This window comes from Brachyistius frenatus, unplaced genomic scaffold (assembly GCF_029030835.1).
Source record: "Brachyistius frenatus isolate BFR_SWC_R1_liver_20210118 unplaced genomic scaffold, ASM2903083v1 Contig_12, whole genome shotgun sequence".
NCBI lineage: Eukaryota > Metazoa > Chordata > Actinopteri > Embiotocidae > Brachyistius > Brachyistius frenatus.
In genome coordinates, this window is record NW_027210611.1 from 6,251,388 (window position 1) to 6,279,019 (window position 27,632).

Here is a 27,632-nt window from a genome sequence, read left to right on the forward strand (position 1 = left end):
AAAGTTGTATCACCACAAGGTCCGTTTAGTAGCGTTTCTGGAGCTTTGAGTCATAACGGCTTCTTCATAAACCCATGTAGTGAGATTGTTTTCTCAACTGTTGTTGCTTCCAACATCAAACATAGACTTTAAACGTCAACATTTTGCCATTTTTTTAGCGTAATATTTTTTGCTTGTGTGTATCCTTTAGGTATTTTTACTAAAAAATGACGATATAGCGGTAGCCCGGCTTCACCTGACTGTTGCTCAAAGCTTCGGCTGTTGCTGTGCCGATAGTATGGAAACCATATTTGCACGAATGTTCGCTCCAAAGGCTGGGCCAATCAGCGACCGTTGGGAGTATCTAAGTGCGATAACGACTGAAGTCAAGTGTTTCTAAATGTAGTTCTAACAATGGCGGCGATGAAGCCATACGAACAGTTGTAGAATGCGCGAGCAAAAATAGGGATGGACGAACAAAAATGCCTGAAGTTAAGAGGGAGAAAATCCGTAATGGTCATTTGCCGACATTGCATTGCATGTTGGTGAAAGGTCTGGTTGTTTAAAGCTGGGTGAGTTATGGCACACAACATACGTCATATAGTGGTCAATCAGCATTGGTTAAAGGCTGCTCCAGTAGTTTTAGAATTAACCAGAGGTCCACGCTCACTGGGATGCAACAATGGGAAACTATCGCCATTAGCGCGAGGCCAGACCCTTTCCACTCGCAGTCAATCTGGAGTCTAGTACCAAGCGACTACTACATTGGTGCCATCATAACAAAATTCCAAATGATACTCAGCCCTGAGTGCGCCTACTACTGCTGCTGCTCATCTCTAGGTCGATTTTTTTTTTTCCCCCCCCCCCAGTTGGTTGCATGCATAACGGTAGCACGCTGAACCCGCCGTAACTTTTAGTCTCAGATCAGCCCGCCGAATTTTCCTCTCTTCCCATCATTCTTCGTTTCATCATTCAGCCTTCGTTTCTATAATTGTCTGAACAAAAGACAGTCGAGCGTTGACAGATCGTCTGCATCCAAGCAAGCCTGCGTGTAGGCGTTTGTGCACATAAACACATAGGCTGTGTTTACAGTGTGTGAGTCGCTGGCGTGCGCTCAGATGCGTGTTGTCATGAATACCCCCCCACTTCCCCACCACCACCGTCTCTGCGTGTCAGGTAGTAGACCCATCTCGGGCTTATTATCAGGGATGTGACAGAAGGCGGCAGGCGGCAGCGCCAATGCCTTAATGAAACCTAGGCCCTGGCTAATTGGTGACACCGCGGCGTGAGGGAATGAGGGAGGCAGGAACCAGACTGGCAGGACGAAAAGGAGAGGACAGCGGGTCCGGCCCTCACGCCGCTGAATTAAGCGTGTCGTGTTCATTTGTAGAACACACCGAAAGGAAGAACACTTACGCTCTTCTGATCAAAATCCTGCAAAGGCAACACCCCCCCCCCACCCCCCTCCCCCCAAAGATAGCCCCGGTAACCTGGTAACCATGTTTTCTACTCATCAGAGTTTTCCTTTTCGATCTATTCCTTTTTCATTCTACCTTGTCAAGTCTTTCGCTCTTCAGGTTTGGCTGTGACAAACTTTAGTCCCTTTTCTTCAGGGTGCTTGGGTTTTTTTTAAATTTTTTTTTTTTTTTATCATGAATTGGCATGGATTTAAGTAACATAACCAAATTGAGCCCTTAATGCGGGACAATTTTTGAATGGAAAAACTCATTCATTCTCCCTCCAAGTAAAAAGTTACATTTATTAAGAATAACCACCCTTTAGTGTATGTAACGTTTTAAGGCATTTTACCACTGTAGCATTATTTGGCCTTCTGTGACCAGTAGTATATGGTGGCTTTGGTAAATGAATGTTGGCAAACTTGAAGCAGATATGGCTGCATGACATAAATCCCTGAGCCACTTCACTGCCTTCATGTGACCTCTGTGCTCGTGCCACTGTTGCAATAACATTGTAGCTTTTAACGCGAGCATTAGCTTAAGCATTAGCTACCATTGGGCCACTCTGACCACCTAAGCAATGTCGCATATTTGCTTAAATTACAGTGTTCAATTCAATGTTACTTGCAGTGCAGTATCATAGTGAAACATGGTCCCAATGCACTTTACAATTGCAATGAACAGAATGAAAGACATTCACATTAGAATATCAATGTTGAGGAAATGTCACAGTAACAAGCAATAGTGGTATATAAAAGCATGTAGAGCAAAAAGAGAGCGTAACTGAGGGACTTGGTCATGAACTTCACAATTACAATGTTAAGTGTCAATGTTAAGGACATATAAAAACAAGCTGTATTAGCATCTGCAATAAATGCAGGGAGAGCAAATGAGAGTATAGCATTAGGGGTGGTTTAGGGTCATTTTACACAGCCCTAATTATAAGCCGTTTCAAAAAGGAAAGTCTTAAGATTAATCTTGAAAATAGAGAGGGTGTGTGACACCTGAACCCAAACGAGGAACTGGTTCCAAGGGACAAAGGTCTGATGCCGAAAGGCTTTACCTACCAAACAACAAACATATTTTCTCCTACCTAGTTTTGTATGTGGTGCAGAGGTTAGTGCTGTCGCCTCACTGTACCTGCGTGGGTTCCCTCCGGGAACTCCGGCTTCCTCCCACCATCCAAAGACGTGCATGGTGATTCTACAAGTTCCCCTTTGTGGTTAATGTCTATAAGTGTTGGCCCTGTGATCGACTGGAGACCTGACCCTGCCTTCGTCCACAGTAAACTGGGATAGGCTCTAGCCCCCCCCCGTGACCCTGTTCAGGATAAAGCGGGTATAGATAATGGATGGATAGTCTTGTATGTAACAATGCAGAAAGTGTCGGTTTCATTTGCTCTGGATTTTGCTATGTTCATCATCTGATATTGTGGCTACGATACAGTGGAGGTAAATGGAACATAATTTGCATTTAAAAGGTTAAACTAACGCGTTTGTTCCCCGATTAACTCGCAGATGACTCTCTATAAACTAAATACTAATGAAAAGGTGATCAGTCTATTACATTAATGCAGAAATTTCATGTAGATGTATCAAAACCCAGGCAAATGAAAAACAATATTTTCTGCACAGTTGGATACAACTAGTGCGTAAACATGTTGTTTTTGTGATTTGGGTTAACCGACCCTTTAAGCTTGGTCTGGCTGGAAGTGCCAGAGGTCATCAGTAGTTCTTCCTGCCTTGCTTTGGGCCGGCTGTCTGAACCTACTGCCTCACGGAAAGCCAGTGTGGCTCCCTAATGTCCATAAGAGCTGGAGGCTTCCTTCCAGGGTGTCAGAGCTGACCTTTTTTTTTTACGTTGTTAGGAGTATCGTACAACCGGCCTCTATCTGTCATGCCCCCAGCTGTGTTTATGCCTCAGAAAAGAACCACATGGGCCTACTCTAACGTTATAAAACGTTAGTAAGCGTAGTAAAAGCAGATGAGGTATGCGGTGTATTCCTCAGCCGGTGTAAAACCGATGGTCGCTAGTTGCTGCATTTATTTCGAGCACCTATCACGATCTGTCATTGAAATTCAGAATTATATAAGCCATCTAAGAGTTCATTATGAAGAATGACTGACTCTAACATACAGCCAGCAGTTCATTAAGTTAAAGAACTGTGTATAGAAGCAATTTCATTGCAGCTTAGGAAAGATTAATCCTGAAAGCAAAAGGTGCTCAAATCCCCGTCTATCCTCTATCTTCACTGGTCCACATCTGAAGTTAAGCTTATTTGTCCTAAAAGATCGTGATGAAAGCTCCGGAGGGCGGGTTGACCATGTTGTTTTATGCCTACATGTAATGACTTGATCAAACATCCTCTGTGCTCATGGGCTGACAAGCATCACAACAAATCAGATTTCCTTCTACTTCACTTCTCTTCTTCTGACTCAAGTGACAGATCTAGCCCAAGTCTGTGATCTGGCTATCCTAGACGACATGGCGGAGATCAAAGTAGGCAAAAACATTTACATAGAAGATTATGTATGAGTCGTAATTAGTGTCTGCCTCGGCAGCGACAACAGGAAAAATATGAGTTTTTTTGGCTGGAAGATGAAACGAAGGTGGGGTAAGATTTATAATAACCAGGTCTGAGCTTCCGTGTCACATTTTTAATTGAAGAAATCCCCAAAGATTGTCCAGCTTTTTCCAGGAGCACCTGACTCAGAAGAAGATAGATTAGGATTAGTCTTATTAATTTTTGTTAATGCATTCATGCACATTCATTTTCTCCAAGATAATTAACGTGTTTTCATTTGAAGGCTGGCCTCTTAATTTCATATGCCCAAGTGTACCGCTGCAACCCCGGCAATGCATATCTTTTAAAAGCACTCCCCCCCCCAACTTTATAATATAAAATTGGGCCATTTCATCCTCCAGATTCTCTTCAAAATCACGTTTTAGTTGCCATATTACATCAAGGTACTACATTGTGATTTAGAGTGACTGATGCAAGATTATTCCTTTAGGCCAAAATGGATTTTTTTTTTTTTTTTTTCTCCACACTCTGGTACTGTGGGTTCCCATATTTACTGCATGTGGAGAATTTCTCTGAGGATGTGTCAATTGGCAAAGCTGTAAGAGAAATATCTATTAATGTGTGTGTGCTACAGCATGTCATTAGAGGCAATTTCCCTGCTACAAAGAGGGTCAGTGGAGGGGGTCACATTGTTTTGTGAGCTCATTGGACTATTATCCGGAATTGTGGGAGAAGACAATTTTTGAAATTTCATTTTAATCGTTATAAGTCGCTTGGTGGGGTGGAAGTTCATCTCGCACACTTGTAAAAAGGGTACTATTTTCAGAAATTAAATAGGACGCCCTCAGATGTGTGCGCCTTATCTCGCACTAATACGCCAGCACACACGCGCACACTGTGGAGCACTTACAGTGGCGAGGCACAGAGGCTTATCCTCCTGTGGGAGGAGTTGACATTTACTCTGAAAACTCACCTTTGGTTTCTGCCTCTGGATTTATGATATCACTCTTATCTGGATTCCATCGCAATTTTTCATTACTGTCGTACTCTTACCAGTGTGTGACTTTCTGTCATGGCTTATAAGATTTGCCCTCCGAGTAAAGATTGAGTTGTCTGAATCGTTTGGTCTCCAATGTTGCTTAAAATGTATGGAATATGTGGGCATTGTGCAGTTATACATGTTGGGTGTCTGCGTGAGGCCTGCACACGGGGCCTCTCGTTATGATGTTGGACTGGACGCCAGGCGATCCGTTGGCTGCAGCAGCAGCGGAACATTCAAACCCTTTCGCTTAATTAATGTTTCACCCGAGTTGCTCCAATTCTGTCAATCCCTAATTCCAGGAGGGATATTATCCTTTGCCCGTTAATAAGTTTTTAAACATCTTTTCAATTTACTTGGGGAATATGCGGAGATTTGCTTAACATGTTTTAATATATCTACACTATTACTCTCATAGGAGGAAGTCAACAGCAGCTGTCTTGCAGGCTTGATTTTTTTTTTTCTTGATATTTTTTTTTTTTTTCCCAGGAAATCTTTCTTTGTTGTCCTTTTACATTCATTTTCTCGAATCAAGCACACTCAAGAGCGTTGTCCTTGGATATAAGTGGTCTCTGAAACAGAGGCTGTACCGAGAGCGCCTTTAGATTGATAGTAGTTTGACAGCACATTTGTTTGGAAGGAAGGAGGCAATCACCTGAACTGGCCTTGGGTTGTCTAATTTCTTGAAACGAATGTCATGTAAAAATCGCTCCCAGTTTGCGTCCAGAGACGAGCTGAATTCCACCCCAGTGGGCACGCATGATGCTAATGCCTCCTAATATCTGGCAGCACACAGTCTGATGCGATACAGTATCAGTGGTAATGAGGAAAACACTTGAAACACAGATAATTCCTCCAAACATGCACGCTCTATTAGACAGCTTACATTATGTTGTTGCTCGTCTGGGCCGAGGAAGGGATTTTTGGTGCCAACAAAAGGATGACATGTTAAGCAGAGATCTCTTAAATGACACCAGGCACAATAAAATGGGCAAAATAACCCCACATGTCATACTCCCTGCATGCTGCTTTACTAAAAGATGGAATTTTACAGTAATCAGATTTGTCAATTTGGGATCATTTTAACATCTGAGAACCCCTGAGTGAATAATGTGATTATCTTTACTTGTGAATCCCTCCAAAAAAAAAGAAGTTTCTTCTTGATCCTACAGTTGAATGTTTTAGCTTCGATGAACAGAAGGATTTGTGTTTTTCACAATTATCTGCTGATGAAAAACGTTTGTCAGTGCTAATTAAAATTCAGAATTTTTGTTTTAAGGGGCGGGCCTTCAAACATGATTCGTGACATCACAAATAGTTTGGAAGCCAATCGTCGTCCAATTCAATTTACACAAGTGTGATGTACAAACCTGAAACTTCCAGTGTGCACACACTAAGAATAGAAATTACAGAGAACAATGAGACATCTTGTGTCAAGCAGTTAAAATTCAGAAATGGGAAACATTTGCATATTCATATATTAAAATTTTTAATGAGGTAGAAGTAGATGTTGTTTTAAGGATTTTAACCAGATAAGTGAATTTCTTTTTTTTTTTTTTTTTTTTTCATGGAGAAACCATATCAGTGACAAATTTATTTAATTTAAAATAAAATATTTTATATGCATCCTAAAACATGTCTGGAGGGGATCTTTAAGGATGCAACTGTCACTATGGAAATAAGGGTAATCCATTGACAAGAATTTAATACACACGTTTGGCTTTAGATGAAAGAATGCCTAGGAAGTTTATACTTGGTGATCTGAAGTCAAATGAAATTGCTATATGTGCCCCAAAAGGACAATTTTTTTAAAATAATATAGAATATAATATATTGTTAGACCTGGTTCGGATAAAGCAAAATTCCCACAAACATTTTCCAGTTAAAAGACCTTTCAGGAGCTTCTAAAGACATTTCAATGTGAAATGGTCCCTAACTACATGCGGAGAAGAAATCACTTAATGTCCGTCAAAACGAGCCTCATTTAAAGATGCACTTCTAGATGTATATTTTGCCTCTAAATCACCAAATACTTACTGGGGAAACTTCGAGTTCAGCCTTTGATATCAGCATGGCAGAGGAAACCAGCTGCAGCCCACCCGCGTTCCCCGCGTGTTTTCCTCGCCCTGATGTTACTGCTGCCTAAGGACATAACGTGGGCCTCTGGAGGCAAGATATCTCCGGCTCAGAGACAGATCTGCGGAGACAGCGAACACTTGGGAAGACGGATACCTCAGCCAGGCGCCTGCTGCCATTTAACGGTCTCACCCTGCTTTGAACTGACATTTCTGTTTAACCGTCTCTCGTCCGGCTCGCCGCCCTCGCTCTGCAGCTGTCGTCGCAAACTTGCGTACAGGGGCGGGAAAAAAAAACACAGGGAGCCTAGATGTGATGGGGAAGGAAAAGCTTATTCCGAGGCAACAAAAAGAACCTGTGGCCTTCGCAGTGCACGTGTCTTTGAATTGTCCCTCTTCTGCAGTCGGCCAGACTCGGGATTGTGCAGAAAGTGTGATGCAGCCTTTTGCTCCCGAGGGAGAGCGCTGAGCCTGATGAGCTCCCCGCGGCCTGACCAGGTGCTTCTATTTTTTTTTTTTTTTTTTTGTCGAGTCGTGGGGGCAACGCGCGATCCGCGGTACCACGGGAGGGAGGATTGACACGATAACGCAGCCTACCAGCTCCCCGCGCCACCGGGCAGAACGACCACACAGCTTAATCCTCTCTCCACGAGGGCAGAGCTGAAACGCTCATTCCCCTCCCCGCTCAATCCTCTGTCAAAACAAGGGGTTTTTGTCAGCCATGAGGGGTGTTGCATCCCTCTCAGTCCCTGCCAACGGAAGCGCTATTACTGCCTGCCAATGCCCCAGGAAAAAAAAAAAGAATACCCAATATGCATATTATTCTAATACCAGCCGTCAGTGCCTGGAATTACTCGGCATGATAGCATAATGAATGCGGTGCCTTGTAGGTTTCTACATAAAGCTGTTTTGCCACTTGGATGAATAATTCATACGAGCCCAGAGGCAATGAATCAACCAGGCAAGAACTAAGAAAATTAGCTACCAATTAGTGTTTATTTATGGGGTATAGTGTGTTTTACTCATAATCATAATGCTCCCCCCCCCAAAAAAAATAAAAAAAATATGCAAAGTAAAGTTTCAGTGACCCTTTTGACCTTGGTAACACAAACGAGCACAAGGGAAGAGAAGGAAAATAAGGGCTCGACGGTTGGATGAATCAGATGACCCCCATTGTCTCCACTCCCTCCCCCCACCTCTCCCATCCACCCTCCCCCCCCCCCCCACACACACACTCTGACTCCTGTCTCAGTTGGGCCTCCAGACACACTGTATCAGTCAGCCTCTCAAAGCAGATTGATTTCATCTCTCCGAACATGATGTGTAAGGGACTTTTTGTTGACTGAAGGGATGTGATGTGAGGGTTTGATGCTGCCACAAGTGAGCTAAACCTCTGTCTCCTTGGAGCGTGCGGGCGGCCCCCGCCGCTGCCATCTCCTCCACCCTCACCCCCTCGCCCCCTCCCCCAGCTGTTCCCTAGCCCAGTGCACTGGCAGCCTGCCCAGATACATTGGTAGTCGTTAGTTGTCACTGGAACGATGTGACACTTCGCTCTGATTCGCGGGGACTGTTGTTGAAAGTGATCGTTCCTGCCAAGGAGAAGCCCTCACCACGGATAAATGGACACTGAACAGCATGTGAACAGAGAGATAAAAATGGCAGAGAGAAAATAAACTAGTCAGCCCCCGGTGTCTGGCCTGCCGTCTCGACACCCAAATCTTTGGGACTGGTGTTTTTTTTGTTTTGTTTTTTTTTTCGGTTTTTTTTTTTCCTTCAGAGAAAGACAGATGGAGAGTTTTGCGTCTCTCGTTAATGATTTTCCATTTATCTCTCCGTGTTAAAACAAAAGTTTATGTTTTCCTTAAGTTGACTGCTTCATTGTTGAAATCTGGGAAGCGTTGAAAACCGTTTCTCAAGGTCAGCTGGTGGAGAAGATATCTCCAGCCAATTCAATGAGAGACAGACATGAGGGAATGATGGATTTTATAAGAATCAGACGAGCCGTCGACAGGAGGATAAAGAAGAAGAGAGAGAGAAAAAAAAAAAAACTGCCAGAGATTCACGAGGATAACTCTACAGCGTCTACGCTCTCCTTTTTCTTTCTTTGTGAAGCTTTGATTGTGAAGAAATATGCTGCTGCTGCTGTGGACGTCTAGTCTAAAACGCTTTTCACGATCTCCAAAATGTGCAGCTGCTACATGAGCCAGACATTGTGCTGGCCAGAAGATAAGGGAGGCTAGGTGACAGACGACGTCTCATTTGCTCTGACTTGTAGGATAAGCCGTGTTCATGTCACGAGTTTAGTTTGTACAAGAACGGCCTGAAAAGAGCTGCAACCAATTTAAAGACTCGAAGGCACCGTTAAGACAGAACGGAGAAATGTCGCACCTGCGGGTTTGATATTTCTCCGTTGGTCTTTTGCTCAACTGAACACAGAAGTCATTAAACGTCTTTTATGGGCGTGTATGGAAATGTTGACTGCCGGCCTGTCAATGCCTCACCTTCTTCCTTCGTGCTCTATTTTGGGAGTATAATCGGTATAACAGGTGCGTCGGTATGCTCATAAAACTTTTGTAAGCTGTCCGACTATTTACATGCGCAGAGTGACCTGGTTATTTGATTGTCATGATTGTGATTAAACTCCGTCGGGTTTGGTTATCTTGGTTGGAGTGTCCTCACTGAGCTCCAAATTCAGGCCTTTCTAGTCTTTCGCCCCGACTTGGATTCAGTTTAATGGACAAGAGATGCCAGCATACGCTGCTCGACTAAAACGGCAAACATGGTTATACCTACAAATTATTAGCACGTTAGCATCAGCTTTGTCCCAAATCTACAGTATGTATAAATTATGCCCAATATATTCTATCTTAGAAAACCTTCTTTTTCTTTTTTTCTTCCCCCTTCACCCTTTTCCCACTATTTTGGCCGCCCGCGAGTAGCACTGCAGAAACTGAGTGACGACTAGGTCATGGTGCGTTTGCTGTCTGCAGACACCGAGTGTAAACTCATCACATGCTTGTGAGGCATTTGGCGAACATGGTAAATTGTGACGTCGACCTATAGTCTGCATGAGAGGCGTTAAGGGGACATCTGTAAATTGGAGTTACAAAAAAAAAAACCAAAAAACCTGTTAGTCCTACACCGCTCGAGTCTCTGCATGCACGTTGGTTACATGCGACACCATCCGCCAGCATCAGTAAATTCTCAACCAGTGGGAAACACTGGTACTATAAACTAATCATTATCCTGTTCAAGCGGTTAGTACGCAAAAATCGAAACGCACCAATTTATACTGACGGATTAAGGAGTCTTTACAATATGTACAATTTCAGATGTGAATCGAGCTTTGGAAATCTACAGCCAGCTAAACATTACAAGTAGACTTTACAAAGTTTTTTCCGAAGAGTTCCAAAAATGTTGTTTTATTATGGGAGAATAGTGCACATCAGCTGCATTCTCCAATGTTAGCCATATTTAGTTTGCTGGGTTGAGTATCTTTTTGACACTTTGCTGGCGTGAACACGACAAACTCAAACAAAGTTGCTTAGAATCATTACAGCGTTGATTCTGGACACCAAAACAAAGACCTCTCAGAGTTGATAGCTTGGCTTTTTTCTGTTACTCTTGTTTATACTATACTATAAATATCATATCCTACCAGCTTTTGGCAGCACCCTGACGTTTCTTGATCTTCCCTTTGATCCAGTCTTCACTCCAACTGATAACGCGTTTTTTTAAAATTTTATTTATAAGACTACTTTATGTACCGTCCATTATACTCTTCTCCGTATTCATATAGTATTCTGCAGCTGCTTTGTGTGTTTGCTTCCGTTTTCCAGTCTGAGGTTTTTTCCCCTCTAAAGTTGTTGGACTTTCTTCACTAAACTGTGGGTGTAAGGACAGAGTGTGTTGTATGCTGTGTAGCTTGTAAAGCCATTGAGACGAACTTCTAATTTTAGGTCGCGTATATAAACCTGATTGACTTTTCCTTTGTCGCAGTAAACTGTTTTTTATTTATTTATTTATTTATTTTTTTTTTAAATTATCTGCGAGCAGGACGCTGCAGGTTTACAGAAATATTCCGGTGATGACGAGACCCAGTTGCAGAGTATCAAAGGCTTGAGTAAACAGCTTAACTCAAATAAGACCTTAGCGGCTCGATGGCCCACAGCCAGGTTACTCCGTGCATGCGAGTGTAACCACTGTGTTGCAGCTCCCAGTATCACCACGACAAATTGCTTGGGATTTCTTGTGCTAAATTTCGAGTTCTTGTAAAACATTCTTCCCCTTTTAGCCGTTCGCTGTCAGATGTTGTTCTCTCAAGTCGAGCGGTAGAAAACTTGTTGACTTATTTCTGTGTCCTTGTGTCATTTTCCATGCCATGGAGATGATGTGATTCTGTTATGAGTCATGAATTACTCTGCTATCATGTCTTGTCCTGAAATTTCAGGGAAGACGGCTCTTGTCACAAGCCATTGTGGTTTGTTCCATCAGACTGATGTCTGGGTGCCTATGTTGTGTTCTCAGCCAGTAATTAGCCACAGCCCTACATCTCCAATAAGGCAATTATATCTGTGGCTGCTACTTTCCTCCACACCCACAGCAATAATGAATGAGCTACAGGTTAATGAAATGTGTGTGTGAAATTGAAGATCCCTCTTGAAAAGTTTCATACATCTAATTCATTAAAAGCTGAAGCCGAAGGCACAATCCACAAAAAAAAAAAAAAATGCTCCGGCACTAAATTTACCGCTTACTTTGCAACTTCTCACCTTAATCATTAGAAAATTAAGCTTGTGAATGTCACAATGAGGCACAGCCTGTTCATTTTATGCACAAGATGGATAATACATTTATGCACGCTTACAGCTGAATGTTCATCTTTTCCTTTTTTAAGGAGCAAATGCTTTTCCCGGCGCCTGCTATCATCATATTCAGATTTGTCATTTAGAAGTTTGGGAAGTTTGCCAGCGCTCAATCTGTTGGAGTTAGTGTTTTGTGCATTGTTTGTTTGTTTTGTGTACACATATGGTTTATCCTGTAGTGCCAGAGTGTTAGTTAAAAGTTTCCCATGTTTGTGCTATTTGTAATAAAAGAGGTTTTAATTGCCGGAGAAGAAAATTGAGCAGCTTTTCACGCCCGCATCTTTTTCTTTTTCTTTTTTCTACTGTAGCATCAGGTCAGCCCTACAGATGGTCATAGTGTATAATTCCTTGTCGGTTTTCCACTTAAACATCTGGGTGTTAGATTAATATCCACTGCAGCTCTTGCTGGCCATATTTTGTGTAATCACACCGTGTTCTTTCTGAAATTCATCTTACCATATGGAAGCGGGCTACTCAAGGTTAAATTAAAAGCTTCCTGGTAGGTTTCAGCCGTCACAGGTGGCAAATAACTTCCTGGTTTTCTTCCAGTCTCCATCTGATGAGACAAAAATCTGTGTTAAAATCACATTTCTTCACAGCTATGCACACAAAAATAGAGGAATGTAAAACCCATCCATCCTGTCCTTCTGTGTTTACTCGGGCCATCTGATGAGCACCACACAGACTTGTACCTATAAAAGGTACGCATCTCATCTCTGAACCGTGGTATCTTTTTATAAAGATGCACACTGTGTGTTTCTGGCAGTATCCACCTATGAAAAAGGCAAATTGAGGTGGACAGCTTCCAAATGACATGAAATCGGATAAAAACAAGAGACAGACGACGACGACTGCTGATCTGCAGATGGGTGACAAATTAAAGAAAATAGCAACATGAAGTGTCTCACCAAGTTGTTGGACGTAGCCCCAGTTTGTGCTTGTCGTGTATCATCATTCGATTTTTTTAAAACTTAATTTTTTTTTTTTTACACCTGCTTCCAAGTTGCAACGTCCATGTGATGTTTATATATGTGTACAGTATATGTGTCGTTGCTCATTTTGTAAAGCACAAGAAAAAGTATTGTTTTATATCAAATTCGGTAGATACTTCAACATATACTGTTATACTATATATAACTAAAAAACATTTTTTTATTCACAATGTCTAAAATTTAAATGTATCTTCTGGCTACTACCTTTTTTTTTTTAGATTTAGAAAAAGAAGCCCAACTTGGTTTTGAAATATTTTCTCATCCAAATTAAAGGTCTTTAAGATTTCTGGAAGTTCCTACAGAAAACAATTTTAATTTTTTTTAACAACCTTGTTGGTTTTCCAAAGATTTCCAGTGTAATATTTTCTCATGCTAATATCTGTGACTTGAACGTTATGGTGACATATGCGAGGCAGAAACTGTTTGGACCGTTAAAAGCCCGCAGAACAGTACCTTTGTGCACATGTGAGGAAGTCTAAATCGAGGTATGAACACTGATCTTCCAAAAGACATTCCCTCGTTTTGTATGATGATGATGATGATGAAGAAGATGAAGAAGAGCACTGTTTAACATGTTGCTCCGAAAAATGTCGGCATCAACCAATAGTCTGCGTGTGAAGCATTTTAGGGAACAATTGTGGCATCGACCTATAATCTGCCTGTGAGGTGTTTCGGGTTCAGGACGAAGGCCACAGCGTATGATTCACTTCACCTCCGCTACACTCACCGAACCACTCGGACACGCATGAGTGCAAATGGAAGCGTGCTGTTTTCCCCACTTTTTGTATTTATCGTTTTTGCTTTTAACATGTCACTCATCTCTAGACGCGTTTCTATGTCTTTATCTACCGGCCTGGTGCGATGGTATCTTCTATTCTCATTTATTTATAGCCTACACAAGAAGGTACATGAGCTTTGTTTAAGGCCCGTTTTATGCTTCTCTGTGTTGGCGATGACGTCGTTGATTCTTCAGTTAGATTGCAGCTTTTACGTGAGATTGAGCAAATCAACCGACCTCCCTTCTTCTCCTTCTCGCTCACTGATCTTACATCACCTGTAGGTACTTTTGTGTGTTTTGTGGTTTAGTTTCATCAGTTGATCAGTGGTACAAATGGTTCACTGTTCTGAATTAGCAGCAGTTAATGTGAAGTTCCCTGAACCTGCTGGTGTGGGAATTAAGTGGACGATGTGGCTAATTTCACATAAAATGAAACATTCTTGGGTATTATTGCTTTTGCCATAAATGAGTCATGAAGTTGAGCTTTAATAGTTTCTTTGATTTGAGCGTTATTAAATTTTTTATCATCTATCATTTACCCGCCCCTGTCTCTTCTTTTTTTTTTTTTCTCTCTCTTTTTTTTTTAATCCTCCAATGCTTCAATTCATGACAAGCCCTGCAGCATGTGCATCTTGTCCCTCTTGATGTCCGTGACATTTCTGAGACCACGTCAAAATAGCCTAAACAAAGCAGCGAGCGCTGCAGTGTTGGGGTGTGAAAAAAGCTTTGGCAGCTCTCCTCGTTTTATGATTGATTTAGCTCTTCTGGCCAAACCGATATAGGTCGAAGGGCCCGTGGGACGGTCAAGCAGAGCAGACGGCTCAAAGTGATGTTTGACTGGATGAGACGTTTTCCTCAAAAGTACGCGTATCGAGAGTATCGCGACCTTCGTGATCATTCGGATGGTGACGCTTTTTTAGAAAGACCTCGGGGAGGGGATTGACAGATTGACAGAAGCCGCCGTTTGTTTGAAGGATTTACCCTCCAGGTGCTGCAAGTAAAAGTTGATCCCTATAACTTTTTAGTCAAACGGTTTTAGCATGTTTATTTTCCCGTGCTCAAATTTGAGAGATTCACTCACTAATTTAGAAAATAACTGCATTCAATGAATCATGCCTCATTTCAAGTGGCATTTCAAGATGACGCATTATAAAGCGACTGACATCTTTTATTTCTAGTGCAAGTCTGCAGTTGGCTTCGCTGCAGAGATCTGTTTACATCTTATACACTTGTATATAATTACTGCTGTATATACAGCACATAGGGTTCTTATTACTGAGTCCTGCAGTGCTGTTGTTGATGTGTACAGCAAGAACTCACCGCCAAGTTAAAGAAATAAAATGCACTTTACGTCTATTTTTAATTCTCTTTGTTGCTTCAATGTTAACTTTCAGTTTTAAGCTTCTGTTATTGGATTTCAAATTGCTCAGTGAATTAGCAGTTAAATACATGACATCAAACTATTTCAGGGTATTTACATTACGTTCCTTTTTAGACTTTTTTTTATTTTTTTTTATTCCTTCAATGCTGGCCCGTTAAGTGCTTCATTTTGCTTCGTTTTAGTGATTTTGGCAATCAAAGCATCACTCTTTAAAAACACATGACACTTTGAACTATAATCTTAACACGTTCCCTGTTTAGTTCAGTTCTCCTGCAGACCAATTGGACCCTTTTTAACATGCTTTTTTTTTTAAAATCACTTTCTATTTGTTGTGCTTGCAGGCGTGAAAAGTACACGCATTTATAACCAGCCCGACCAAGTGCTTCCACACAAACTGTACTCAGCGAGTCTCTAACCATTGGCCATCCTCCATTGTAAATGTCCTCCTCCGTCCGCCTACAATGTGCTTGCACTACGACTTTATATGGACGTTTGTCACACTATTAATAAAAAAAAAGAGAGGTGCTATGCCTGAGAAGTTTGTGTGCTCCAGACTAATACCTGCAATCATTCACGTGGCTGGTACAGTAGCTAGATCGTAATATTCTTCTGTAGGAGACACGACAGAAGGCGGCCGAGATTGGAAAGCCGAACTCTCCCGAAGGAACCGCCTGACAGGATCTCGAGATCCATCTAAAACATTAAAGGTTCCTCTACACTTTGACGTGTAAGGTTTTGATAGGACACTTAAATCAGAAAATAGGTCACGAGCAGTCAAACAATAATTGGATTTAAAAATTAATACTATTAATGAGACTCTGGGAATTCCTTTGTTTCCTTGACTTATTCATATAACTTGACTGTCTGAACTGATAACAGACCAGTTGAAAAGTCGTAATCTGTTTTATGTTATTCAGTCACTCACTATAGAGGTGACCTGTGCATTATTATCATATTAAACAGGGGTTAGCTGCAGATAGTGGGTTAGGGTTAGTCCTATTGTGAGTAACTGCTTTACTCTTTATTGTCTTAAAACTTGAAAGGGAATGTAAACCAACAGCAAAATCGAACTGTTACTCTATTTTGAGGCTGAAATCTACTTTAAAAGATTTAGAAGAGCGGTCAGGGAGACAAACAGGTTTCCCACCCTGATCACTACGGTTACCTGCTGACTTATTTCTACGTCAGAGCTATATTAGGTCTGGTGAGGTATTGTTCAAAAATATCCAATACCTTAACTTCGATACCACTTCTTTTTTTTTTTTTAAACCAATTAAAAAAAAAAAATCTATTTTAAGAAAAAAACAAATCACATCACACATTACAGTACCAATCTTAAGTTTCCCTAGTTCCCAGTCTTTAAGGTCAGCTAACTTATTGTGCCAGCCTCATATGCAACAGACACAAGAGTGATATTTTTTCATCGTAATTCTTCTAATCTAAAATGACTAATTATTCCTTTAAGTGAACTGGCCATTGTGTCAACCGGCCCAAGTGCAATTCGCATTTCATTTCACTACAGACGACAGTTATTATACATACACACACATCACATTACAATCATGTTAAAATTAGTAATTCAAATTTGCTTGTGCTTCGCCGCATTGGGTGACGTCTTGTCCCCGTCGGGCATGGCATTATGCTAACGTTAGTTGGGAAATTGAGTTTGGGACAAAGTGGTACATGGTTGAAAAGTTTGGGGGAACCTGGCACTTTATTAACCTATAACTTGTGTCCTCTGCGAGTGTTATGATGTTTGACTTGGCCCATCCCTAATTAGAAACAACCTTACTGCCAATATGACTGCGATAATGGGCAGCATTTTGACACGGCGGAAACGGGCTGTATTGTCATTTTTCAGAAATGGCTTTCGGCTATACCGGGACAAAAATCATGTGGCTGATATATTGTTAGCTGCTTCACATGGGAGAGACATGTCATGGTAAATGCTGTTGGTGATCTTTATTGGTCTCATTATCTGCATTGTCTTTAAAATGTCATGGCTGCAGTTGAACACATTCCTCCCACTTGTTTTGCGATCCACACTGACTGGTCTGCAGACGCTCCCGTTGCCAAGCACAACAACAACAACAACAACTTGGCACATGCGGTATATTTAAAAAAAAAAGCCGGCCTCATGCCTTCCCACATTGGCTCCCCGTGACCCGGGGGGGGGGATAAAGTCGGTCTACGGGGGAGGGTTACTTTCAGGTAGCTGATTTACGGGGCTTCAGCCGAGAGACAAAGGGTCTGAATGTGTTTGAAGTGTGCAGGTGGAGACCCCGAGATGGCACTTTTGAAGAAGCTCCCGCTGGGATTGAAAGCTCTTTAGCCACAGCTGTCAAGGCAGCGCTCAGATCGTCACGGTAACCTTTCACCTGGGCAGGCACCCACCTTCCACCTGCAGACCTGTCCGTCCACCTGTTGATCAGGTGTTTCAAGCCCGATACGGCTGCACGGTGAGGGAATAAAGTCGCCGCACATGTGATTGACGATATGTCATGACACCAAAGCAAAGTAATGATATTTCATCAAGCCGATAATTCTGCCTGAATGCGCAGCAAGCTTCGCCTTGTGGCCTAGATTTTCTCTCCTTCTCAAGAGGGATTGATTCAACCTTTCTTCTATTCTTCTACATTTTTCTAATTAGCTTTAGTGATTCCCTAATTCTTTGACATTCAACCTTGAATTATTCCCTCCTCCACACACACAAAAAACAAAACAAGCATTTGTTTCAGTTCTGGAAAACCAACAAAGCATGTTACCGTTCTTATTTATTCCATGATCAAACATAATCATTCTCTCCTCTGGAGGAAATCTCCCTTTGGGCTAATTTCTGGCTTTGTTACTTGCATGTTTGACAAATTAGACTCTGGGAAACTCGGTGAGAACAGGGAGAAAGCTACGGATACTGACATTAGCATTTCATCCCCTCTTTCTTACACTGCTCGGGCAGAATTCAAAAGGTTTGTTGACTTAGCAGGTTTTGAGAGGATTGAGGGGGTTCAGTTTAGAGGGTCATCCACTGTGGAATAGGGGTATTGTTTTTTTTTTATTGGAGGAGCCAGAGGCTTTTTTAGCACTGAACTCAGGCTGAGCTCTTATTCCTTTTACTCTTGCAGAGGGCTCCCTGTCCAGGTGTGGATCTATTTCTCACCGGAAACCAGGGAGTTTCTTTTCCTCTCTTACACTGTCTTTCATTGATTGAAGCTCAGGCCAATGACCCATCACACTTGGATCAAATGTGAAACCAAGCTGGGGGAAGTTTTAATTTCTAGTCTTGCGGTATTGAGCCAAAACCGTGTTGTGAATCAATGCAGAGGGTTAATTCCCCTTTAAACCATCTTCACCAGTTGGTTCTGCGGTACAGGATACACATCAACTATCACAGGGCCTCCAGACACAGCAGGATGGTTTGTTTTTAAAAAAAATATATTTTGAGTATCTGACTTGTTAAATCTTAGTATTTTTCACAGCTTTTCTTCACCTCACTGATCAAAATTCATCTGCTTCTCTGTGCAGTTTTAACTTGTGCAACAAATACGCAGTGATTTTTTTTTTTTTTTTTATATATATAGCGCCTTTTATGCTCAGTTACTGTATCATTTCTGGGGGCACGTTGAACACCAGAAAATGGGATGCCAAACAAGCCTATTTCTTTCCGTCATTCAATGTATCAACAGGCAGCTGAATAGAAAACAACATCTCTCTGTCTCTCTCCCTCTCCCTTTCTCTCTTTCTGGAGGGCGGAGGCACCGAGACAGACAGGCTGTAGCTCTGTTTTTTTTAGAGACAAGAATGAGGATGCTGGGAACAATAGGAGGAGAAGTCATTGTTAACTAGCCCTGTTGCTGTCAAGTCAGAGTCGGGATGCAGCAGGAGCCGCACTCTGTAAACTGAACACCGTGCAGAGCAGGTGGTTGTACTCCGTCCACCAGGATCGGTTTAATCTCATTCCTAAACGTTCGATGGCTCCCCTGCTTTTTATTTTTTTTTTTTAGCAATATTCTGCTCTGTTAGCTCCACGACCTTAACCTACCTGAAAAGTTCTGACAAGCTGTGATTCATAATTCAAATTCTGAAAATTTGCATAATGTTTGGTGTAATCACCGCAGGATACTTCCATACAGGCAGACCTGAAGTCCTCATTTTTATTACTTAGGGGAAAAGTGACAATAAGGATCTTCCACGTCCCCGAGTTAGATTCCACATTCATCTTAATTGGTGCCTGGCATGTTCTACAGAATGGAGATGGATTTGAAGTCATTTACTGGAAGTTCTTGACAGGCGCAGTGGAAGAGAACGTCAAGCCCTGCGCTGGCATACATAGCTCGAAAATCATCTGTCAAAATTTAGCATATCTAAGGAGAAGGTTGCCTGTCATCTTCGATGTACATCTAACCTTGCACAAGGCTGGATTTGATCAGAAACTGTGTTATACTCCTGATGTAAAGCACATTCATCAAGTTGATATGAAGACAAAAAAAAAAGCCCTGGATAGGCAAAGAGGTATTTATAATGAGGGTTTTGAGCTAAACATAGAGCCAAAGAGGGGTTTTTTTTTTTTTCTTTTAAATAATGAATTTGTGGACAATATTTTTTTTTAAACAAAATATTCATAGTCTGTCTTGACTTAAAAACGCGATGCTCGTGTCCGGATTTTGTTCCGTCACACCAGATGTGGTTTGTCGGTTTTGTTTTGCAAAACATTGCTGACAAGTGCAAGGCTCAGCCAGGCAGATTATCTGTGGAAATCTCCACTCCAACTTCTTTATTTCCCTGTGAATCAATGTGGTGAACAGCAAGACGTGATTGATAATGATATTGAGATTGATTGTCTAAATCCCTTCCCACAGTTCAAAGTCCCCAAACAGATAGTATATATACATGCAATTCAGTGCCGAGATGGAGCTTGGCAGGAGCTGCCAATAGATAAGTGAAATAGGGCCAGAGTGAAAAGGCCTATCAGTCCCTAAGGGGCTTAGCTGCAGGATTCTGAAGCTCTAAACTGGCCATGGTGGGGGGAGATAGTCGGCATTGGTTTTAAATTACCCAAGATTGCCTTGTGGTTTCAGTCTGCGGGGACGCCAGCAGACAAGATGTTTGTTAAAACAAGTGCAGACATTGAGGCAGATTGGGGCGAAGGGCAGACCTGCGATTTCCTAGCCCGACAGAACAGGTTGGAAGGCTGGTAATTGCAGAATTGGCAGAGGGGCTAAGGAGGTCTTGCAGCAATGATATCTGCCACTGGGACTGAGGCATGCTGGAAAAGGGCTTGGTTATCCTTCTTGGGAGGATATTCTATCTGATGCCATACAAACAGCAGCACGCCGTACTAATGGCACTGTTGTGCTTCCTTAGTAACAGGGCACAAGGTATGACCAATGAAAATGACCAATATTTTTGAAGTCTTGCTAGAAACGTAATTACTTTTTTGACGACAGAGATGAGTTACTTCCTTCAGTTTTTGCAGGTTGCCTGGCACCCTGATGACTAGAAGTCACTGCTCTCGGCCAAGAAATAGTGCCTCATTTAAGCTTGTGCAAAACCACAACTAATCTTTTTTTTAAATTGTTTTTTTTTACTTTGTTTTATGTACGAGTTAAACAAAAAAATATATTTGTGTTGATTAATGAGCATTAAAGGTGCTACTATTTGGAATTTATTACCTCCAGACAATGCCAACCAAGCCAATACAAGTCTTTATGCTAAGCTAACTAGCTGCCAGCCGAAACTCAAACAGACAGTTATTAGATCAATCTTCTGGTCAAACTATCGGCAAAAAAGCAAGTATGTGTATTTAAGATGAAAATAATTCTTCACAATGTCCAGGACCGGGAACAACTGTTGCTGTGAGGTCGGCGTCCCTGTGTTTGATGCTTTTGTTCATATTTTTCTTTAAAACCTAAGCAATAAAGAGACAAAATTAGAAATGTAACCTACAAAAGTAAAAGCTTCACAAATCTAATCATCCAAAGAAATAAAAATGACCGAGCGCCGGTCAACCTGACCGTGGTGCTTTATTCACAAACATGTTATTTTTCATTTAATGCCTTGCTCTTTCAGTGTTCAATTTTCTCCCTCACAGTCCTTCCCCCTCTCATTCACTGACATTCACAGCAGTGTGTGCAAAGCACTCCACTACAGTACCAAACTTCCACACACACAGCTTTTAATGCTAAAAGTTTACTTTTGTTACAGGTGCAATAACAAAAGGCCTTTTAAGTCTGACTTGAAAATCTTTAGGAGAAATTGGCTCCAGCGTTGAGGGCTTGAGGTATTGATTCTGGCCTTTGGCTCAGTCCAGGAAAAGATGGATAGATTTCTTTGAAATGCACTCTGCGTGAGAATATAAAGAGTATTGTGTGTTCTCACTCAGGAATAAATTGTTTCATGACATATCTAGGGCCACCTTTTTAGCTTCAAGCTGCTTGCTTCTCTTGAAAGGGGAATGTTGACAGGGTGGAGCACATTCATCTGTACTCCCAGACTACCCACACCTCATAGAGGCTTTTATTGAAAGTTAAATCTCCTTCAGAGAGTTGGCAGCCTCACGTTGGGATATCTATTTCAGCAGCTGTCGAGGCTGATTATAAGGAGGTTGTGCCACACACTGGCAGCCGTATAAACCTCCTACAGAGAAAGGGACCATTAAGATGCTATTGACTGATGCGCTCATCTGCATAAATGTGTACAAAGTCTTGCCTCGGAAGCACCTATTTGTATTGCTAACATGCAACATGTGACTTGTGATCCATTTTGTTTTTGATTTATGGAACAAAGAGGTGACGCTACGTATTTCAGAAACCTTATGATGCCGTGTAATCTCTGTAGGACAAGATGCTTTACTGTTTACCTCAAGAGAGAACAGCTCCAGAGCAGATCAATAACAAGTTGCAGGCTTTATTGGAGAATTTCCCAATACTAAAGTCTGATACTAAGGGCCCTGCGTAACAATGAAACCACTGCAAATTGATTTATTGCTTCTTTGCACCCTGTCTTTATGGTCCCCAGGCTTCACAGCAATGAGTATTGTCAATGCAAAGGCAGTGTAGGTTTGTTCCACCCACCATTTTCAAATATCACATCCATATAGAGTCATTCAGATAATGTAATTACCAAAAGAATATACATTTACATTTGGTTTACTGTCACTTTAATTCTCATTTAGTGTTGGATTTCTTAGTACTTTGCAAAGATGAAGGTCTTTTAATTGCCTCTGTATCAACGTCTGGCATCACATATTGCTTAACATGTCAGATTACCATTCTTGAAGGGGTGAATTGTAACTTATTTAGAATATGGGCTGTATTTTTTGTTAATTGCCTGATATGTCCATCTGAAAATGTGTGCAATTAAAAGTTGAGGTTTTTTTTAATGTCTTTTGTATTCAAATTAACTGAGCAACAAGAGAATCATTAATGTAATAGAACTGTTAATGATGTCTTTGAAGCAGAAGTTTTAAACTGAGTCCTCCCCTGCCTCATTTGAACAAATATGTTTTTAAACACTTTGACATTAAAATAAAAATAAAATAAAGAAACCCCTCAAAATTAAACAAGAAAATGGGTTCGACTTCATGCATTTTCTTTTTGAGTTGTTTTTCTTTTTCCTTTTTTCTTTTTCAGTGTTCGAAACTCCCTCCACTCACACTGACTGAATACATTTCGTTCCTCGCCAGTGCCATCGATTTGAATATCAAACACACCAATAAAAAAAAGCCACCTCTTTGGGTTTGTTTGAGCTCCACCATGCTGCGAGGGGAAGGTGGGTGGCATGGGGCGAAAGGATCTTGGAACTATTGAGTCAAAATATTGATGGACCGGAGCCAGTCCCCGTGACGCTGCAGCCACAGACTCATGTTAATGTTCTCCAAGTTGCATCTTGGCAACACGGGCATTTTTATTTATTTTGGAGAGGAAGTTGACTGAGTATGAAGTACTTGCTCTTTTTCAGCACCGCCTTCATGGAGTTTTACAGTCACTCCTGGGAGGTGGAGGACGATGACAGTTTTCTACTGTCGGCCAGTGAACAGCTTCAAGCGAACCATCGAGTGCTAAGAGCCTTATTAAGGGCATGTTGATCGGATATTTTTGAGATTCTCAGCCAGTCTTGGGGAAAAGGGGTTTTCGCCACCTGTTACCGCCGTTTCACATTTAATCAACAATTAACATCACAGGTTGTATACTCGGCTTTCTATGGTGGCTTCATTACGAAACTGCCGCCCCACAAACGATGAACCAGCTCTCGCCCAATTACACCAGAATGCTAATGAGCTTAGCATAATAGCTTAGCATAATAGCTGTGAGGGGGGAAAAACTACTGTAGCTATATGAAGATAACCATGTTGAGGTACATACAGAAATATTATCCAATTTTGACATGTATAAAGCTATTTGTTAATTTTCTGTTTTATTTTAGTTTAATGTGCCAACTATTCACTTGTTAGCTTCTCACTGATGTTTCACACTTGGCATGTAGCATAGCAAACCTACAGTTGCAGCCTACAGTAGTTAAACTGAAATCATTAGCTTAACATCAAAAAAAAAAAAAAATCACCTTTCATGGCCATTTCCATTAACGTCACCAGACACGTCACGACTTGTGAACTCGACGTTGTGAACACCACACAGCTGTTCATATGGACTCTTCTCGTGTACACAGTAAATTCAACCCCAGTTGAAAGCACCATTAAGGGCTACACATCTTGTCCTAACAAGGCAATCAATTTCTGGACAAGCTATCTACGATCGCTCAACATTTTTTTTTTTTTTTTTTTTACAGGCAATCACTCCCTTTTCTATGTCCAACTCCCTCAAAAAAAACTGACAAAGCAACAAATATATCATGAGCAGTTGGCCTGTAGAGCTGGGTATTAATTATCCCGTGTTCTCCTCATTTGGCCAGTCATTTGCACATGTACTGTAAATGTCACCAGAGAGATAAATTGGAAAACAAAAACCCCGGCTCGTAGCCTTTATGCAGCAGAATGTCAGAGGGAGCTTGTAAGAGATGAGATATTGGTTTTGGCCGGGCACAGATTCCAGCTCAAAGGACATTTCCGGAGGCAATAAAATGTATATGTCATCTTTGTTTAGAAACTTATTAGCAATGTGCCAGCAAACATTTTCAGATTCACCATTTGGATCCATTTCTGGCAAGTAGCAGGATAATATACGGTACATCTGTTCTCAACAAAGATCTAATGTAATCATGTATCCGAAGCAGCAGTGTATCATTTTGTCCAATTTTTCTCTAAGTCGTCTGCCTTCTCTGAAAACGATCAACCACAGTGTATAAGCCATTTTTATATTTCATCCATTTTTTTTTATTTATTTTTTTTTACCTGGTATGAACTCCTTTCCAGCCACATATTGTTCTGACGTTCCCTTTTTGTAGATTTATGAGTGGATTGAAAAACACTTTGGGGGGAGGGGGAGGGGGGGGAAGCTCAACTCTCACATTCTCCGTGTGGCCTTTAAGGTGAGAAGAATAAAGGGGGCATTTGTATTAATCGATCACACGCCAAGCCCGGTTGAAGTCTGGCCCTAATGGCTGCTTGCTGTCATTTTTGCAAGCAGCTTGTAAAAAGGATTAGAGTGACTCTGTAGAGTAAGGGCGCATGAACAGCAAAGTTCTGTGGCCGGCAAGGAAAATAAATCAATTTATCCCTGATGGTGGTGCAGTTTGGGAACATAATGCCTAACGATGATGGAGTTTAGACACTTCATACTTGTCATTGTGAAATTGGACTGCCGTGTTGCTAATGATGGTAATGTATGTTGTGCCTCGCCTGGTACAGTAATCCTTTACTCTGTCTCACTTAAATGCATCTCATTGTCTGGCATATTGTATTATGAATACCGCTGGGGAAAAAAAAAAAAAAACAGAAGAATTTAATTTATATATTCATTCATTTGAGCAGCAAGTTAATGGAAAAACTGTATAACCATATAAATTTTCTTCCTTTTGTCGCAGGCGATTGTAATTTTGAGAAGCCGCTGGCAGCGTGTGGATACAGTCAAGGCCGAGACGATGACCTTGACTGGGAGCAGGCCAATACCAGAGAGAAGTCCTCATCAGATCCATGGGTGCCCTCAGGTAAGGATGGTGACACCTGGCTCGGTGAAGGCGATTCCATCACCATACTGCGAATACATCATTACAATGGCCTGCGCATCTGACACTGTCTGTCTTATGTCGGGGGCAGGATTACGCCCTGAACAAATATTCCTTTTACATTAAGAAGTGATATTTTCTAAATGCAAATATCACGCTTTCAAAATGGTATTCAAGCCTGAGAAGAGATTAACCTCTATGTTTTCACATTTTGACCCTGGTTCCATTTACACAAGTTAATTCATTAGATATTAAATGAATGTAGCTCTAAAAAAAAAAAACGGGAAAAGAAAAATTTATAACCAAATGACCATTTCAGTTTGATGATTTAGACGTTCACACAAGACATTTTTCTGATTAGGCTATAAGTCTGACTGTAATTGGAATATACTGTAAGGCTCCATGTAAACCACTTTAGTGTCCCACACTAACAAATATTGATTACAGCTTACATGTGCATGTGCTACTATTTAATCTCGTACCGCATTAGAAGAGAAAACAATGTTGTCATTTTCTTCTCTCAAGTTCCAACACTGTTTTCTTCTCTTTTGTTATTGATGTGGGATGTTGATGCAACTCGTTTCCACAAAAGTGTCTGATACATGGGATGTTTGGGACAGTCACATGAACCGAGACAAAAGCACGATTTGATATCAAAGCACTGTGATCCATTTTAATTGAAGAGGTCTATCCGTCAGCCACATATTGAAATTCATTAAAATGCTTTCCCTGCATTTTGTGTCTGTCGCACACAATTTGTCTCTTTAATGTTCCATTGATCGCTTTTCATTTGATTTGAAATGCAGAGATATCACCACCACTGAGCAGGAAGCACCTAAGGAATTAGACTAATGGAATGACGTGTTTTTTTTTTTTTTTCCCCCCCCCCTTTTTTTGGCGTTATAACAAAGGTAGCGTTGCAAACTAATGGATATTGTTTTCCTCCCCTATCTGACGCCTAATCTCACAAAGGCTGCATCACAGATAGATTGCATCGGGCCCCCCAGTGACAGAGGGGGAATTAATTAGCAGGTCCTCACTAATTTTAAACAGTCAGTGCCCAGACCTGTTTAGTGTGCACATCAGGATGATGCGTGTTGAACTGCCCCGGAGAAATTACTTTCCACAGAGGGGAAGCGTCTCCTTTTTTCCATCGCAATTGATTAATGTCGGGACACACGGAGGCTGGGCAAAGGTTACAGTGAAATCTGGAAAAGCCTTGACCTACAAATTAACACAGCGGCGCTCGGTCTAAATTTAACACATCTGATTAAAATCCCATGTCTGGTTAAGAGGCGTCCCTGATTGTGCTTCCTAGTCTGAGTACACTTCAGATCGGCTTGTTTTCTACCTGCGCATCTTGAATTGTGCGTAATTAACAGGTTGCAGCTCTTTCTCCATTTCACAGTGTGAGCACTCAACCTGCTGTGCAAAATTGTAATCTCTCCTCTTTGACCACATCGAAAGGGATGTGAAATGTAGTGCACTTGACGGGTGAAATTGTTTTACGGCTACTAGAGAGGAGGTCGATGGGTAAAAATGCATTTAGGTGAAAGCCACGCCGGTGGAAAAGCTATCTCACCTCTGATTGCTGTCTTACTCTCAACCTGCACTTATGAATCTTCACAAAACGACCTTATCATACTCTCAGAACAGATTGTTATCCTACCTGGCATGTCAGGATGGAAATGGAATTGAAATGGGCTCAGAACAGAGAACAGAAGGCATTGCTACCTCAAACACCTTTTTTAAAATTGGCTGTAGACGGAGCCGTATGTGTTCAAATAGGGATGTTCTTAATGTCAATGTGAATGTGTGATTTAAATGATAGTTTAGGTGTGCCATGCGCTCGCTGAGTTTACCGATCAAATCCCCTCAGAGGATTAGATATCTAGCTCTCATGTAAACTCCAATTCCAGAGTCCCTTAGAATTTTGGACGATTCTGCACTTCACCGTTCAAGTTCATTGACTTTACCTTCAGTGCTGTTGAAGGAAGTTGTGTGGCCTTAATGTAGTGAGGGTGGGGAGTTCGTAGTGGTGTAGCATGTCAGACCTGCATTTAACCTGCAATCTTTTCCTCACCTGCCAAATGTTCTACAGTGAGGCGTAGATTTGTTTTCTACCCTCAACCTTTGATTGTCCTATCCCTAATCTTTCCTGACTGAAGCCATATTGTAGCTGCGGTGAGATGTTGTATAAAGCTAAAATTTAAAGGATGTTGGGACTAGATTTGAACAATTTGTCCTTAAACATAATCAAGTTTTGCAGGGTCGTCCTGAATTGACGTTTCGGTCTGTCTTTGATTGAAACTCCAGTATTTCCAAGCAGTGTCTATGACTTCAGTGCCACAAGAAGTTGATAGTCTTAAAAACTAGAGAAGTTTTTGTTTTTTTGTTTGTTTTTTAAGAAAACTTCATCATGC

At 41.4% G+C, this 27,632-nt stretch overlaps 1 protein-coding gene across 4 annotated transcripts in view; it reads left to right on the top strand.

Moving 5' to 3' along the window:
• The window catches only part of LOC138617436 (receptor-type tyrosine-protein phosphatase mu-like), a 160,025-nt gene that overhangs the window by 11,752 nt on the left and 120,641 nt on the right, over positions 1-27,632 (top strand). For all 4 annotated transcript variants that reach the window (XM_069692471.1, XM_069692473.1, XM_069692472.1 and 1 more), the window contains exon 2: positions 25,069-25,191. In XM_069692471.1, the coding sequence (XP_069548572.1) occupies positions 25,069-25,191 (123 nt within the window). The remainder of the gene's footprint in view (positions 1-25,068; positions 25,192-27,632) is intronic.